An 18,976-nucleotide genomic window follows, 5' to 3' on the forward strand; every position below is an offset into this window, starting at 1 on the left:
GCCCATGAGGATTGGTCTATAGTTAGGCTGGTTATTCCTTGGCCATTCCTTTAGTCTCTGTGCCATCCAACATCCCTGCATTTTTTATAGACATGATAAATTTTGGGTCGAATGTTTTGTGGATGGGTTGGTGTCTCTATTGCTTCACTGGAGTTCCTACCTGGCTACAAGGGGTGGCCTCTTCAGGTTCTATATTCTCAATGCTGTGAGTCACAGCTAAGGTCACCCCCATTGATTTTTGGACACCTCCTCTATCACAGGTCTCTAGTACATCCTCAAGATGCCCCCCTCCTCCCTATCCCTGCTAGTTACATATTTCTATTCATTCTTTTTTTTTTTTTTCGAGACAGGGTTTCTCTGTGTAGTCCTGGCTGTCCTGGAACTCACTTTGTAGACCAGGCTAGCCTCGAACTCTAGAACTCAGAAATCCTCCTGCCTCTGCCTCCCAAGTGCTGGGATTAAAGGCGTGTGCCACCACCGCCCTATTTCTATTCATTCTTAAAACCATGTGGAAATCTCTTCTGTCCCTTCCCACGTCTGATCCTGAACCCTCCCCATTTCCTTCCTCATCCCCTCTCCCACCCAGTTCCCTCCATCTGCCTCTAGTCATACTGTATTATTTCCCCTCTAGGTGAGATTCAAGCATCCTCATATGAGCTTTTTTTTTCCTGATTAGCTTCTTTGGGTCTGTGAAATTTAGCACGAGTATACTGTGTATTGAGGCTCATACCCACTTATAACTGAGTACTTATCATTGTCCTTTTGGGACTAGGTAACCTCACTCAGGATGATATTCGCAAGATCCATCTATTTACCTGAGAAATTAATGATGTCTTTGTTTTTAATAGCTGAATAGTATTCCACTGTGTAGATGTACCACATTTTCTTTATCCATTCTTCAATAAGGGACATTTTTATGATTCTCCTTTGATGTATGTAAGATGGCTTTTAATATATTTCTGAGCCCTTTATAAAGCTTTTTTGTAACTGTTGAGATTATTTATAGCATATGAATACCGATCAAAATTAAAGAAAAGATGGTGTGTAAATTTAGGTAGGTCCTATTCAATTTTAGGCAAATCATGATGAATACTGACTTAGTTAAAATATTAGCTGAGAAAGATGGTTCTAGGAAGCTTTCTTTGTTTCTGCTGTTGGATTATATTTTTAAATTGCTAGCTACTATATCCAAAAAGAAGTTTTTTCACATTTTAGCATCTTGATCACCAATTGGTACCACTCTATATCTTTGTATAGTTTCCACATTTCATTATGTGTAGCCTACTTAATGCCTTGCTATGTCTTAATGGAAGATAGGCTTCTTTGTTAATGCAAAATAATAATTCACTTTGTAATTATTTTTGTCTTAGAGTTAATGAAATATATAACTAATCTGGTACAGTAGTAAATAAGTTGTTGCATAATTAAATGTTTAGTGTTTATGTTAAGCTAAAAGTTACATTAAATAAATTTATAGTTAAGCATTGGCTTCAAAGTTACCTTTCCATGCTTGATGTAAAGCAGGGGAGTTTGCAGGAGGGGAGATGGGAAGGACTGGAGAAACGAAAGAGATAGGGGAAGTGATGTAATTCTCTTACGATTAAAAATGTTAATAATGTAGAAGACTAAAAACAAACTTCTGACTACTACTTTTTTCCAATTAATTTTTTTCAAACAAAATCTCCCATTACATACTCTTACATGATTGTTCTTTCTTACTGGCAAAATACTTCTCAAGACACCAAAGGATTTCAAAATGGACTTCTTAATTCTAACTGTTTTGCATATTTATAACTTCTGTTTACAACTTGGAATTGTACAGCTGAGGTTGGCAGAGTCATGATGCTGACTGGTTGTAATTCTACCAATCATAAATAGTAAGTCCTAAATAAATGCAAAAGGCATGATCCAAGGAAAAAGGGCAAATATAAAAGCCAATGGTATTATTTCCAGCCTATGTAGCCTTCAAGGGCATTTAACAGCTAGTAGAATATTAGCAGTAAAGACAGATTTCATGATTAGAAGGTTCATTAGTAAGAAGGTACAGAATGCTAATCACAAGACTTTCATTTGCACTGACAAGGTCTGACCTAGCTAGCATTCATCAGTGACAGTGGAATTGCTCCCTGGTGGTATCAACCACAGGCGAGGCAAGGAAAACATGTTCTTCATGGAGGGATTTATCAAAATAAGCAGAACTGTATCACACACCACTGCTTTCCAGCACTCCCTGGAGAATGGCTAAGATCTTGTTGGAATCAGCTTGTTTGGACTGTAAAATATAAAATGCCCAGGGGGAGTTTGCATGTTAAAGAAACTTTTAACTTTGTCACCCCAGCACAACTATCACATGAATCTGCACTTTAAATGATGTAATTGACTGTGAATAAGTGCCTTAGCAATACTAACCCCGACTCAGAGAGTAAATGCTGATATTAACTAAGAATTAGAAATGCTATTCACATTCATAAATATTTTTTATTTTAAAACTTTTTTTTATAAAAACATAACTATTAGTGTCAATCAAAACCACATATTTTAAGTCTGGAAAAGCATTTTTATATTTTTTATTATAAATGTGTATTTAGAGGTCATTTTCCCAGGTGATACAATTTTCAATAAAATGTGTCCTCCTAATCAAAAAGTGTATTGTAAAAAATTATCAAGTCCCTAGAGTTGATGCTGTAAAGGACAAACTGACCACTGCCAGGTTTTCCATCTGCTAAAGACTTATTGTTAATTTGTCACAAACTTTAAAAACTAAATATAGGAGTTAGAAATTATATAAAGCTAAATATAATTGAACAAAGAACCCAGACTCCAGGGTCACATAAATTTAAAACAATAAATCTTTACAAATTATATTTATTGTGTGTGTCACATGTTACAGCACACATGTGGAGTGGAGAGGACAACTTTCAGAAGTCTGTTCTCACTAGCAGACATGAAGGAGCCTCTTCCGACTGCATAAAAAATTGTCATATTATGAAAAAAACCTCTCTATCCTAGATGTCCATTTCTTCATGTAACAGCTACATAAAGTTATTTCTTTTAAAACTCTTATAATATCTCATGAAAATGTAAAATGAGTGCATAATTATCTCTTCTTTTGCAATCTGAATGTTATATACATGCTATATACATGCTGTCTTTCATGCCGCTTTCTGGTTTGGATAGTCTTTATATTGTCAAAGGATTATCCCTGGAGGCTTGATAACTAGAGTGACCATAGGGCAGCTGAGAAAGCCTTTAAAGTTAGTGCCTGGTGAGAGGTGAGTGGATGTGCTGGATAGTTTATGTCAACTTGACACAAACCAAAGTCATATGAGAGGAGAGAAGCTCAGTTTAGATCTCTGTAAGATTGGGCTAGAGGCAAACCTGTAGGGCATTTTCTTAGTGAGTAGTGCCATCCTTGGGCTTGTGGTCCTGGGTTCTATAAGAATTCAAGCTAAGCAAGCCATGGAGCAAGCTAGTAAGCAGCACCCTTCCTTGGCCGGCAAATCAGCTCCTGCCTCCAGGTTCCTGTTCTGTTTGAGTTCCTGTCAAGACTTTCTTTGACAATGAACAGCAATATGGAAGTATAAGCCAAAAATGAAACAAAAGAAAAAAACCCCAACAACAACAACAGCAACAAAGCAAACAAAAGAAACCAAAACCAACAACAACAAAAAATTCCTTCCCCCACAAACTGCTTTTGGACCATGGTGTTTCATCACAGCAATAGTAACACTAAGTTATTGGTTATTGAGGGTGCTTCCTTTGGAATGAAATGATGGTCTCCTGAAGAAATGTCTCCTTGAGAGTGAATTTTTTTCAAGAGTGGTTCCACCCCTAGTCCTATTTGGGAATGTGATCTTTTGTTCCCTCACATGCTCCTGCCATGATGCAGCTAAGCCAGCATGGGAAGCTGGACCAATTGTGCTGTCTATCTTGGGCTTTCAGTTTCCATGAACTAAATAAGATACCTTTTCTTATAAGATTAGACAGAGTTAGGTATTTATTATACTGCTGTCAAAGGAAGTAAGACAGATTTGTGTGTATGCATATGCACACGTATGCATTTGTGTGTATGCATTGAAATTCATAAACAGCTTTGTGCACAGTTGTTCATCTGAATTAGATGGTGTGATTTTACCATGAAGATACCATATTCTTTGGATACGGGACACAGAGAAATCATGCTGGAACTGAACTGGAGGCTTCCTCCCAACTGTATAGTGTCCATGGTGTCAGAAGGTGCTTTGGAGGCTGTTTGGGAGAGAAATAATCAATAGTCTTACCTAGCTCCTTGCCCTAAATACTACAATACAGACCTGAGAGTCAACATATACCCACTGTTTTGATAGTGGCATAGATGTTCTTCCTGGAGACAACCAACCACTTTCTGATAGACTTAAGCCCCACCCCACAGGAGTAAATATGTTACTGGTCTTATGAGCTTGATCAAAAGCTCATGGCTGTGGAACCATGAACCTTAGTGGCGAATCTACTTCATTTGGCTTTTCCTCAAGAACTCTGTCTCTTTTTAAAATTCTATTTTCATATCTTGAATTGTTCTTGTTATTTCATTCTGCAGTTTGATTTTTCACAGACTTCATTCCTGCATTTACTGATACCCTCTTTGACTTCCTTAATTATGGTTTTTATCATTTCTTTTAAATCATTGCTACTTGTCTTGGAGGACATTACTGTGACAGGAAAACATTTTGGTGAAGATCTATTGTTTTGGTTATTCATCATTGTGTTTTGTGATAGGACATATGAAATTAGAGTTATATTGTTGTCAGTCTTTCATGGTATAAAAATCTTGTCTCTCCTTTGCTGAGTGGGTGTTTGATCTCTGTTTCATGTCTCCCTGGTTGCAGAACAGCTGAATGGGGCTTAGGGTTCAGCCTTGAAACCTTAGGAGAGAATCTAATACTGACATATTGCTAAATGGACAGATAGTCTACTTGCCTTATAAATATTGATGGCTGATGTCACCATTGTCAGAGAAACTTTTTTTTTTTATAGTGAGCAATGTTTAAGACTCAAAGCACTAAAAGTATTGTGACTATTGAGTGTCCATCCCTAAACAGGATACATCTTACCTCCTTCAGTGCCCATGGAACACCACAGAACAAGTAGAAAAACAATAGAAGCCAGATGCTGGGATGACTGGCAACATTCACTAAAACTCTGTTGTTTCTTTATGACGTGGCTACTGCACTCATGAGCAAACAGCAAATGTGATTACCTACAGAAGATCTGTACCAAAAAGAAAAACAAAAACATGAAGTTAGGAGGTGACTAGTTGGGAAGAAAAGGGTCTAGCTGGGGTGAGAAGGGTAGTAGTGGGGGTCCAACATTCACAGTATCTTGTACAAATGCATGAAATTGTCAAAACTAAAATAAAATTATTTAAAACAGTGTATAAGTAGCCACTCAATATTCTGTTAATAATCAAGTCATACATTTAAGTTGTAACCCTTTGAAAGCCACGTTGCCTTCTAAATTTTTATGATTACAATGAAATCATCAATAACCTTCTACACAGGACATAGAATTTTAAAGTTAGGAAAGGTATATTTTGAATAGTGCATATTACCTAAAAGAAGCTTAGGAAATAAATGATTATTGAGCCGAGGCATCTAAACCACGGATGTTCTAAATGCATTGAGAGGATAATGGCATACAGCCTGTACAGCAGACTGTTGATCATAATGAACAGAGCCTTTAAAAAAGAAAAGTGTTCTGGCGTGTTTCTATGTCTTGTTACCTGGGGTGGTTTGTAGCTTTGGAAGAAAAAAAATGCATTATATTTTCTAGCTAGAGAATATGTAGAATTATGATAGATTTAATCAGGTTAGTGCAGACAAAAATTACAGGAAAGAACTAGTAAGAGATCAAGACCTGAATTCTAAGAGATATACACTGACCAAAGATGCAGATGGATAGTGTGATGGTTGCTAGCTGGAAAAATTCAGAAAGGAAAAATATATCAGTGATAGAAATAGCATATTTTGAAAGTGATCTTAGGAAATAGGCTGTGTGATTTTTTTTATCTTTGCCTATATGCTGTTCTGGGAATGGTGGACTTGGGTGCTCACAATGCATTGTAATTAATTTCTACAAACAACTCATATTCCTATCTTACTAAGGAAATTGTCCCCTCCCCTTCTCTTCCTCATGTTCTTCCTCCTCATTGTTTCTCTTCTCCATTTCTCCCCTTCCTTTTCCTCCACTCTCATGTACCCCAGGCTAGATTTAACATCTCTGTAAAGCTTGGGATGGACTTCAAACTTCTGATTTTCTTACCTCTACTTCCTTAGTGATGGGATTCTGTAATTCATTGAACCCAGGGCCTTATACATGTTACATAAGTACTTTTCAACTGAGCTACATTCCTAGCCCTGCTGTTTTTTTAAAAAATCATGTCATACTTATTAATATTTGTATAATGTTTCTTTTGGTATTAAAGTCCAGAGAATTCTAAAATATTTGATGCTACATCATTTATTTATTTTGGAGTTTTTGTTTAAATAAGTCAAGTGATTTATAATAATAATTCATCCTTGATTTCTAGTCAGAGTAGTGGAAGTTGTGCTTTCTTTTGCTTCACTGAGATGAGACTAGATCTCCTGGTGCATCCCAGGACCATCTGGAACTCACTATGTGGCCCAGGCTAGAACACTACGATTACAGGCACGTGTCAAGCCCTCCTTAGGGAAAACTGCTGGAAACTATTTTACATTCTTCTGTGCATTACACTTTCATAACTTTCTCTTAACTTCATTTGAATCTCTCAGGTCTTTTAAAACATAGTACACAGTTTCTTTATATTCTAAGATTCTAGAAAATGGCTTTTACAGGGCAGGTTGTTTTGTAAGTCTCATTTTTCTTTCTTTGTTCATTTTTTTTAACATTGAAGACTAATGTTCTCCAAAAATCACTACAATTAGATTCTTTAATGACTTTATTATGTTTTCCTTCCATTTCTGTTGATATCTTCTATCAGGTGTCACATTGGAGCTCTGTCAAAGTAAGTTATATGAGTTGAGTGTCTCCCTCTTATTACAGATACTGTGGTGGTTTGAATATGCTTGGCCCAGGGAGTGGCACTATCAGGAGGTGTGGCCTTATTGGAGTAGGTGTGACATTTTTGGAGTAGGTGTGTCACTGTGGGTGTGGGATTTAAGACCCTCACCCTAGCTGCCTGCAAGCCAGTCTTCTAGCTGCCTGGAGTACAAGAGGTGGAACTCTTAGCTCCTCTAGTCCCACGTCTGCCTGGATGCTGCCATGTTCCTGCCTTGATGATAATGGACTGAATCTTTGAACCTGTAAAGCCAGCCCCAATTAAATGTTGTCCTTATAAAGAGTTGCCTTGGTCATGATGTCTGTTCACAGCAGAAAAACCCTAACTAAGACAGGTACAGATATAAAAAGGAAAGAAATTCTGTTCAGTCCTGCTTAGTTTTTTATTATCATGCTGAACACTAACTTTCCTGACTAATTTACTTTTAAGCCCAGCCTCTATCTTCCTCAGGGAAGCCAGGCTTATTTTCCTTTTTTTATCCCTATGTGTTTGCGTGCACAGGAAATAGTTTATTTTATTAATAATATTTTATTATATTTATATAGTAGGAAGTGCTACACAGTGTGTGTGTGTAGTGTGTGTGTGTGTGTGTATGTGTGTTATGATTTCCTTTCTGTGAAGTCTCCTAACATAGTTTGTTTTGAATGCCCCTGATCTGCATTCATGTTTTCAGCTGAGTTGAATTCTATTTCTCCTCCATTTTGCTCACTTGGGTAGCTCTTCTATTTATAGGAAAGCTTTAAATACTTTCCATTAATATATACCCATTGTCATAGTTAAGTTATAAAACAATTCTGAAAATTATTTAAAAGTTTAAATTTAAGCAAAATGCTGATATTTTTGTGTTTTATTATTTTTATTCTGCTTGAGTAGAATGCATTTTTAGACTTGTTCCTGTAGAACATGAGAGCTTGGTCACCCAGTGCCTTAGCACACTGGGGTCTCTGGTTGTCTGATGAGTAAGAGCTTTGACTCTCTATACTTTTGAGTATCCTGAGAAGGTAAACATACCAAATTCTGCTCTCCAAAGTAAATAGCAAAACTAAAAATACATGGTTCCTAAGAGATGCACATCACTGTCACACAATCCTGAACTTGGAAATCATAAATTGAGCTATAAGATTATCTATAGTGCTGGAGGGATGACTCAACAATTAAGAGCACTGACTGCTCTTCCAGAGGTCCTGAGTTCAATTCCCAGCAACCACATGGTAGCTCACAATCATCCATAATGGGATCTGATGCCCCCTTTTTGTGTTTCTGAAGAAAGCAACAGTGTACTCACATACATAAAATTGAAAAAAAAAAGACTTTAAAAAAAAGACTATAATAACAAATGATTTTGATTAAATACATACTCAGTTAATGAAGTCATCGTGCATGATGCTGTCTCAGGGTGGATGGGCATCAAAGCCTGAGCTTTGATAATTGTTCTGTTTTTCTTTTTCTATTGGATATTTTCTTTATTTACATTTCAAATATTATCCCCTTTCTGTTTCCCCCTGGAAACTTCCTATCACATCCCACCCTGCTTCTATGAGGGTGTTCTCCCACCCACCCACCCACCTACCCACTCTCCTCTCCCTGCCCTCAAATTCCCTAGCTACACTGGGGCATCTAGCCTTCACAGGACCAAAGGCCTCTCCTCCCACTGATGCCTGACAAGGCCATCTTTGCTACCTATGTGGCTGGAGCCATGGGTCCTTCCACGTGTACTCCTTGGTTGGTTGTTTAGTCCCTGGGAATTCTAGGGGATCTGGTTGGTTTATATTGTTGTTCTTCCTATGGAATTACAAACCCCTTCAGCTCCTTCAGTCCTTTCTCTAACTCATCCATTGGGACCCTGTGCTCAGTCCAATGGTTGGCTATGAGAATCCACCTCTGTATTTATCAGGCTCTGGAAGAGCCTCTCAGGAGACAGCTATATCAGGTTCCTGTCAGCAAGCACTTCTTGGCATCCACAGTAGTGTCTGAGTTTGGTGACTATATATGGGATGAATCCTCAGGTGGGGCAGTCTCTGATGGCCTTTCCCTCAGTCTCTGCTCCACACTTTGTCTCCACACTTGCTCCCATGAGTATATTCTGCAAATCAGTCTGGTGGTTCCTCAGAAAATTGTTCTGTTTTTCACTCTGTAAGATGATGGAACTTTCTCTAGAATGGAAGTTGTAAGTTGATCTTTCCAGGCTTCCCTTAATCTTGTATTTAACACAGTATTTCCGACACAAATTACTCGACATTTGTTTCAGGAAACTCTTCCTTCCACACTTTGCAGCATGATAAATGCTGCTGTGGAACTTTTACTGTATGGAGGGTTACATTATTTCAGTTGGTACGTTAGTGAGACATGGATGAGCTGGAGAGTATCTATTGCTAGTTTATTTAGGTAATGCTGTTTCGTGGTTGCAGAACTTTTCCGATTTTAATTCATATTAGATCTGCCTGTCCACAGCTTATTTATATCCTAGATGAAGAATCAGCAAACATCTTCTGTAAAGTTCTAGATAATCCATGGTTTAAGCTTCATGGGTCACATAGTCCATTACTCATCCCAGCCATTGTCATGTGACTGCAGTTACAGATAATGGTGCAAATGGCCATGACTTTTCCTCAGTAAAGCTTTCTTGTGAACACAGAAATGTTAATGCCATACAATACTGTTCTATTTAAAATTTTTAAATATATTTAAAAGTATAAATATAAAACATTCGCAGCTTTCTTGAGCTATATAGCGGGCATTTGTTCTAATTGACAGGTCCATCCCTCTTTGATGTGACAGAAGCATGTTAACCCCTTTTGGAGGAGTTATCACTTTTTGTCTTATAGCTGTATTTCTGAATTGTAGTTCAAGGCAACACTGCTTTTCCCAGGGGTGGCCACTCTGACTCACTCTCCTTGAAAAGTGACAGGAAAAATTACCATAATTAACTTATTCCGATGCCATGATCTTGATGAAAGTATACATAACTCTTAGTGTTTGGGCCCTGAGCCACGGTTGTTCCACCATGGTCTGCTGAATTATTTTTCTTATATAGGGCCTTAGATGGATTTTTTTTTATTTTCTTAAACTTGTCATTTATATATCTAAGAACTCTGTTTTAAAGGTGACTCTAGCCCAAGAAAATACTTAGCAAGCATTAATGTGTCTCAATCATGTATGTGCTCATTGTAAATGAGCATTAGTAAGTATAAGAAAAAGTCCATAGTTCAGTGCATCTTCATTACCTGAGCATAATGCTTAATTTGGAGAACCTAAGACTCATCTGCCTGTCAATCATCTACATTATCCAGATGTTCAGCTGCAGTCACCAGGGAACTTCAGGGTTAGTGTTATACATCTGCCTAAATTTTACCAAAACATTATGAACTAGGGACTGAAATGTTGTTTTAGAATAGTTCTTGCATACTTATCAATCATCTTTGCTTGTTCACTTTAGTTTTTTTTCTCTCCTATGTAGCTAGGAAATTGCATCTGTATCTATGTGTATCTTTTGTGTTCTGGGTCCAAGGCAGCCATTCTTGGGGAAGTGGAATTGGCATCAAAATATAAACAGCAATAGGACAATCCATAACAGTTGTTTATCTTTGAGATTTTATATATTCCTCCCATGAAATCCTTCCATGTTACCCACCTAATTCTCCTTTGATTCATAGCCTGTATTTTCATTAATTGTTACTGGATGCATATATGTATTTGTTTATGCATATATATTCCTAAATATAACCTGTTGAGTCCATATAAGATTACTTGTATGTATGTTTTCTGGGTTGACCATCTGGTCAGAACAGTCAATTGGTGAGCTCCTCCCACCTCATCCCACTTCCAGATTTACTCAGTTGCCTGTAGTTCTTTGTGTAGGGTGGAGGGCTCATTGGGTTTTCAATGTTCAGTTTGGTGTGTTTGCTGATGTCATCCTTGTTCAGCTCACATTTGGGCAGACATGTTGGTGAGACTTTGCAGTTATAGCTTCCAATGGTTCTAGGAAATATAATTTCAGCAAATTCCTTGACCTCTGGCTCTCACAATTGTCTTCCCCCTTCTGCAATGTTCTCTCTGCCTTAGGTGTGGGTGTGTTTTGCAGATGTATTGAATAGGACATTGCTTTGGAACTCTGCATTTTGATTGGTTTTGGATTTCTGTAGTGGTCTCCATTCCTTGCTAAGAGAACTTTCCTTGATGAGGAGTTGTCTTAGTTAGGGTTTACTGCTGTGAACAGACACTATGACCAAGGCAACTCTTATAAAGGACAATATTTAATTGGGACTGGCTTACAAGTTCAGAGATTCAGTTCATTATCATTAAAGCTGGAACATGGTAGCATTCAGGCATGCATGGTGCAACAGGAGCTGAGAGTTCTACACCTTCATCTGAAAGCTACTAAAGAATACTGGCTTCCAGGCAGCTAGGACTAGGGTATTAAAGCCCATGCCCACAATGGCACACCTACTCCAACAAGGCCAAACCTCAAAATAGTGTCACTCCTTGGGCCAAGAATACACAAACCATCACAGGAGTGAAGACATATACATGTCTGTTGGTATAAGGTATAGTGTTGTTGGGGATTGTGCTGGTCTAGTAAGTTAGTGTTTGTGGACTCCCCTCCAATAACCTTGATTCACTAGCACTTAATACAACAATCCCTCTGGAAAACACTAAAAGTATTCCCTTAAGGGGAATTTATAGCTCTAAATGTCCACATTAAAAAATCAGAAGGTACCCAAGCAAATGATACAAGTCAAAAAGTAAGAAAAACAAGAACAAACCAAACTTAAACTCATTGTATGTCAAGAAATAATAAAAATTGGAGCAGAAATTAACAAAGAAACAAAGAAAACAATACAAAAATCCAAAAAAACTAAAGTTCTTTGAGAAGATTAAAAAAAAAAAAGACAGATCATTGGACCAACTAACAGAAAGAGAGAAAGAAAGAAAGAAAGAAAGAAAGAAAGAAAGAAAGAAAGGAAACAAAGAAAGAAGGAAAGAAAGAAGGAAAGAAAGAGAGAAAGAAAGAAAGAAAGAAAGAAAGAAAGAAAGAAAGCCTAAATTAACAGAATCAGAAATGAACAAGGTAATACTATTGTAGACACCAAAAACATTCAAGAATATAAGGGAATATTTGAAACCTGGAAGTCCGTTATGCTGGAAAATCTAAATAATGAACTATTTTCTAGAGTCAACTAAAACACCATAATTAAACCAAGAAGATGTCAACACCCTAAACAGACCCATAACAAATGAGGAGATTGAAAAAGTAATATAGTAATGAAAGCCTATGAAAAGCCTTCCAGAAAAAAAGTCTAAGACCATAACAAGATGTAGCAGAATTCTACCAGTCATCCAAAGGTCTACAGACAATTTTTTGGTTTTTTTGGTTTTTCGAGACAGGGTTTCTCTGTGTAGCCCTGGCTGTCCTGGAACTCACTCTGTAGACCAGGCTGGCCTCGAACTCAGAAATCAGCCTGCCTGTGCCTCCCAAGCGTTGGGATTAAAGGTGTGCACCACCACTGCCCAGGAGACAATTCTTAAACAAGTCAAAGGAGGAGGAGGAGGAGGCGGAGGAGGAGGAGGAGGAGGAGGAGGAGGAGGGAGCAGAGCATTCCCAAATTCCTTCCATGAAGCTGCTATTAGTTTGATATCCAAAACATAAAAAAAAATCACAAGAGGACTTCACTCTCCAGGCTGGTTCACCGAGGCTATACCTCTTCATGATACCACACTGGTGATTAGGTTTCAATTATGAATTTTGAGGGAAACATAAACATTCAGATCATGGTATATTCATACTTACATTTTGTAAAGAATTTCCTGACTAGCCTCAAGACTGACAAGTTATTCACTCATCTGTTTTATGGCCTAGTCCTTTAATTTTTATTTTTAAATACAAGTATAAATCCTAGAAGTATTCTTTGTATAACATATTTTCCAGATTAGTTTTAATACTTTTTTGTCTTGAAAATTATACCTTTTAATTTCGTAATTATGTCACAACTAAAAAAACAACAGAGAATTTTGTTACCATTAGAGTCTGTGCTTCAAACCACACATCTTCTTTCTAGATCAGCTGACTACTTCCTTGGTGGTCTAGTGGTTAAGATTTAGTCCCCTCTAGTGTATTGGCTTTACCTGTGGCCAGTTCCTTAGATTTCAGTTTTATGGAGTAGGATGATCATGCTAGTCTGACATATAGATTCACAGAATGAGATTCTTAGAAAAGCCCTAGAGTCATGGAATGGTGACAGCTCAAATAATAATAATAATAATAATAATAATCATAATAATATATTATTATTATTATTATTTTATAATTACAATAATTATTATAGTAATAAAAATAATGTTGTAGACTGTAGGAAAATGGCTATTACAAAACCAGAATGTAATTTGCTTACTCTACATCTTATTTTTCCAAATGGAAAAATGTAGATATTAGAGCAAGAAATATATAATATTTATGCAAAGCCAGGCACAGTGGTGCATCTCTGTAAAACCCATTACTCAATCTCTGTAAACCCCATTACTCCAGATGCTTCAGCAAAGGTTCAGAAGTTCAAGTTCAATCTAAACAACATAGGGAGACTCTCATCTCAAAACAGCTACAAACAGAAAAAAAATATTTGTGTAACTTGAAATCATTTTGAATTAAATTTTCTAGTAGAAAAGATCTCTAACTACCATGAGTGCTGTAGAAATACATATATACATATATATGTATAATATATATATATATATATGATGTCCTTGCTCTGTTGTGACAAATCTAGTCTTAAACTCATGGACACTTGTGATCTGTCCTGCCTCAGTCTATGGTATCTTAGATTACAGATATAAGTCCTGACACAAAACTAAAAATTTCAATGAGTCAGTTCTGCTCCAGGAAATAAAATATTCTAAAAGAAAACAGAGAATGTCATTGCTAAAAATTATTAAGCTTGGCATCAGGGGAAGGGGTAGACATCCAGAGATCTGTCAATCACCATGCCATGCAGCACAGGGGAGGAAAGAGTGCCCCCCACAGTCCTGTCTGCCGCCATTCCATGTGGTGCAGGAGTGAGATTTCCACAGATCTGCCTGCTGCCATCCAACATGGGCAGGCTGTAGACACCTAGAGGCCCGCTGCTTGCCACAACACCACATGGTGCTGACAGAGGAGGTCGTCGGGTACAGGTGAGCCAGCCCTGAGTGCAAGAGCACAGGAGTGCTGGCCCTGCATTTCATCTGCTGCGAGGTGGCAGGTAGCGAGGATGCAGAGGGTGCCTTCGCCCTTCCTGAGACCCTCACCACCTGCAGTGGCTGACAGAGCTGGCCCTGGGGTCATGAGAGTTGGTATGGTTGCCCTGCCCCTCCTTGGCTAAAGCACTCAGGAGAGCAGACCCTACACCTGACCTGAGCAGCACAGTAAACCTGGCCCTGGTGGAGGGGTCACTGGTGAGCCAGCCCTTGTGGGCATGAGTGTAGGAGACCTGTCCTTGCCACTCTTCTGTCATGAGATGGCATGGTCCAAGAGTGATGTACTCCCCGCTCACCCCCTGTATCACCCCCCGAGAGTTGGAAGAGCTGGCCCTCAGGTCCAAGTTCAGTCTAGCTAGCCTCACTGGGTGTAGCAGGCCAGGAGAGCAGGCACTACACTGCTCCTGTGCAACACAGCGAACCTGGCTTTGTGAAGACCATGTGGAAGCCAGCTCTCAGCGCGTGAGGGGAAGAGCTGTCCCAGAAAGAGCACGTTGCAGAGTGGGCCTCACACCTCAACTGGACATCACAGAGGAGCTAGCTCTGGAAATGTGGGTGTGGGTAAGCATGAGACCAAGAGAGCTGACACTGCCTCCTGCTGATGGACGCATTGGGTGGCCAGAGCAGTTCGGGAGAGCTTGCCCTGGTGGTGCTGATAAGGGAAAGCCTACATGCTGACCAGCTCAGCTGCCACCCAGACACAGATCCAGGGCTTTGTGTTGGCCCACCCTAAAATCTACAGCGTCTCTGAACTGTTGGGGAGTATGCAGGGGCCTATCCTGCAGATCCAAAGTTGTAGGATCTCCATGACACAGAGCAAGAAGAGGATAACTAGGAGGAGTTCCAGTGAGGATCCAGTATTGATAGTGTGACAGAAGCCAGAAAGCTCAAACAATGCCAATGACTCATTGCAATGAATATTTGCAAGTGAAGATGTGTGGACAGAGGGTATACTGTGGGCACACTGTAACACCTTACAGCTTCCATGATAAGATGTTTTCTATGCTTTGTTTTGGTGTGTGTGTGTGTGTGTGTGTGTGTGTGTATTTTGGGAATGAGATTGCAATAGTGGAGGGCAGATATAAGGGAATGGGGAGTTTGAGTAGTATAATGCAATCCTTTGGCCTTTTAAAATTTTAATGTCCGTTTTTACTAGCAAGCTGCAAACCTAGGCTGGGCAAGCTCTGGGCTATTCTAACCCTCGAAACCACTTACCTCCCTGCCACAGGCCCTGCGTTAGTTACAGTTTGAGTCTCTCCCTGGCTCGCTCTGTTCATGTGTGTCGAACTGCTCTCTCACCTCAATCTCATGGCAAATCCTGTGGCAACCTGCTCATCATGACTCCTCCAGGACCTTTGCGTTCATGGCCACCCCTTCTCCTCCTTTATCAAGGCCCCCCTTCTCCTCTCTCTGCCTGGGACACACACACACACACACACACACACACACACACACACACACACTTGAAGTCCCACATTATTCTCTTCTGCCCAGCAAATTGGCTGATCAGCTCTTTATTGACCAATCAGAAGGTGAAGTAGAAGAATGTTTATAAAACACAGACACAGGTGATACTTCATAAAAATAACAATACCAAAGTCCAAGTCTGGCCTGTCCTCAACTCTTTGCCTGGTATAAAAATCAGCATTTGAATAATACAGATAACCTTTACCCACTGCACAAAAACATCATCCCTACATTGCAGGGCCGGGGCTTATGATGTGAAACTCACAAAGAATCAATAAAAATTTTTTATAAAATGAGCAATGCAATTTAAAAAAAACACAGAGCGGAAATGTCTCACCTACTGCTAGTTCAGGTCCCATGCAAAATTATTTTGTACTAGATATTACCCAGGTTTATATAACCCACTTAATGAGTATAATTCCCAGAATGAAATTCCAAATACATATTTGCCTTTTTTTGTAAAAAATTAAATATATGTACATATATATGTCATAGCCTTCTTATATATAGGCAGAAAATATAAAACTTTCAAAAATAGATGCTGCAGCATTAAATATCTAAGTGAACTATGAAGATTTACACAGAATCAGTCATTTTAAGCTACTTAGCCAATGTTTATTATATAAAAAGCATAGTCATGTACTAGTACAAATATTGATGACAGAATTCAACATTCCATTTTTAGTTAAAGGAAATCTTTTACACCTATTAATTTGCATTAATTAATTATGTTTAAAAAGTTAAATCCTAGAGGATGTAATTTCACGAGCAAAGTGTAAACACTTGAAAGAAATACTACCCCCAAGTCTCTATAATTCTAGCCAATTTTATGTAATAGTTTATTTTTTCTTGCAATTTTTCTACCCTCTCAACAGCAAAAGCTCTACTGAACTGTCATTGTAGGGTTTAGAAACAGAAACGGTTACTTATCTATAAGCAGAGTCTTAAAAGAGGATACAAAAATATAGAGTGTTTCTTTAAAAGTAGCCACAGCACAATAATCATGTGCCAAGACTGTCACAAGAAATTAATTTCTCTATTAACAGAAACCAAAGACTCTATCCTAAAATAAAGCCTTTCCAGGAGGCATTGTTCACAGAAGAAAACTGGTAGGCAAAGCCTGAGGGGGCACAAATCCAATCCAGGCTGGAAAAATCTGCTCCAGGTTTGACTGGTTACCCGTCTTGCTGTGTCTGTAAGATGCTTTGAATCAGAAGTGCTTTTTGAATCTGTGTCTGTGGAGGAGCTCTGGGAGAGGTGGGACAGAGGTGGCATCCTGGCTGTCTGAGACACCTGCTCCTCTCTGAACCACACAGGGATAGCTTCAGCAGCACTTCAGAGGGTGTTTTCTAAGTAATACCATGAAGCTCAAGAAAACTGCCTACCTTCTCATCCTGTACCTCAGTTCCTCACTGCTCATCTGCATAAAGAGTAAGCCCTCCCCTGTTATTGACCTCCCCCCCTCCCCGCCTCTCTTCCTGGCTTATTACATCTCTTGCATATAGTTCCAAGAAAGGATGTGTTTGTTTCTTGTAGGTGTTAGCAAGTGCTCTATGGTTAAGACAGCACTTTGGGTCCAGGTTTTAGGAATTACCATAAGTAGTTAGGTTCTCAGGCTGTTTGTTGACTGGAGAGCATGAAACCAAATGAAAGGGCCACGAAGAAAGAGGGTTTTTTGTTTTGTTTTGTATTTGCACACTTGTAAAATAGTTTTGGCACTTTATAGTTGATCTTTCTTAAAGAGATGTTACTAATAAGTTATCTTATTCTCATATGCTATGTATTTGCTTTCACATGTAAACAATTCTGTACTACAACATTTGTTCTTAGAATCAGAGGGGCAGTCTCAATGCTTCCCAATGGAGAGTGGTTAAAACTCTTTTTTTCCCACCACTAGAGAAATAATCATGTAGTTGTGTGCTTCTGTCTTATAAATAAAAGCATCATTTTTACAAACTTCCCCAAATACAAACAAGAGTGATGCCTCCCGACCACCCCCCACCCCCATAATCTTGTTATGTATGTGGCAGTATGGAGAATCAGGGAGAATGGCCCCAGCTGTGTGTTTATGAAGGACTGTAGCTATTGTCCTCATTTAAAATGAAGACAAGGAGAGTGTGTGCCTGTCAGAGGGGCCATGTGATTTGTGTCTGTTGCATCTGAATATCAATACGGCAAAGTAAAGAGCAGCTGTCTTTGTATGAGTCCACTGGCCGTTAACACAGTGGTGATAATCTGGGTCTTGCTCTGTTGCTGTAACAGTGCTATGGGGTTCTAACTGGTACTGTTTACAGCTGAACAAACAGCCGAGATTAGGTGAAGACACATGCAGGTACTCTTGCTAGGCAGCTGGGACAGCCAGAAAAGCCAGATCAAACTTCAAACAACTAGTAAAACGCTTATCATAAAGCACATGGAGGAAAAAAAATGCAGAGATGTATTGGCTGAAGAGTTGTAATTTTAAAGTTACTCATCCTCTTTCAAATTTATAGTGGGAACCAAGTAACAGGCAGTGGGTGAGGGGTACCTTACCTTGATATACACAGCAGGAGGAAACAAACAGAACGAAGACAGAAAATGAAAAATGATGCCATTTCAAAAGATGTTTGTAGCAAAGAACTTTGTCATTTTGTGCAATATTTATTAAATTTTCTAGAGTGTTCTTTAGGGCCCAAGTATGTAACTTCTCATACATGTAACTGAAAGAGAACATATATATATAGGATCATACACTCTCTTTATTTAATTTTTCTTCACCAATAGACTCTAAACAAATATTTGTAACTACTTCATTTATTCCTCAGCAACACTTTTTTTTTTGAGTTTAAAATGGTAAATTTGAAGCTGTATTTTACTGAGCTTTTAAGAAGGCAGGTAGCCTTTTATCTATGTTATATTTGTTGCCATGGAGTAACAATGTTGCCTTTGTACTCAAAACATTTAGTGTACCCTATTTGGGGACAATAGAGTTTCACTCAGTGACTCGGGTCTGCTTGGATCCAATCACACAATATAGGTCAGGCTAGCCTCCTACTTGTGACTGCTAGCCTCAGCCTCCTGAGTGCTGGGATTACAGGTATGCACCACCACGCAGCCAATAAATTAAATTTAACATTAATTTCCTTTTTGTGTGACACTAGAGATCACAGCATCCCATAAGTGCTAAGCAGGTGCTCTTCCACTGAATTATTTCCTCATCCCTTCCAA

At 38.7% G+C, this 18,976-nt stretch overlaps 1 protein-coding gene across 1 annotated transcript in view; it reads left to right on the plus strand.

Annotated features, from left to right (window-relative positions):
* The first annotated feature begins 16,982 nt into the window (after nucleotides 1-16,982).
* Nucleotides 16,983-18,976, plus strand: part of Crb1 (crumbs cell polarity complex component 1) — a 163,048-nt gene continuing 161,054 nt past the window's right edge. Inside the window, exon 1 of the mRNA XM_028773807.1 lies at nucleotides 16,983-17,200. Coding sequence (XP_028629640.1) covers nucleotides 17,131-17,200 — 70 coding nt within the window. The 5' untranslated portion in view covers nucleotides 16,983-17,130. The remainder of the gene's footprint in view (nucleotides 17,201-18,976) is intronic.

The sequence above is a fragment of the Grammomys surdaster genome, unplaced genomic scaffold, assembly GCF_004785775.1.
Source record: "Grammomys surdaster isolate TR1022 unplaced genomic scaffold, NIH_TR_1.0 234, whole genome shotgun sequence".
Classification (NCBI taxonomy): domain Eukaryota; kingdom Metazoa; phylum Chordata; class Mammalia; order Rodentia; family Muridae; genus Grammomys; species Grammomys surdaster.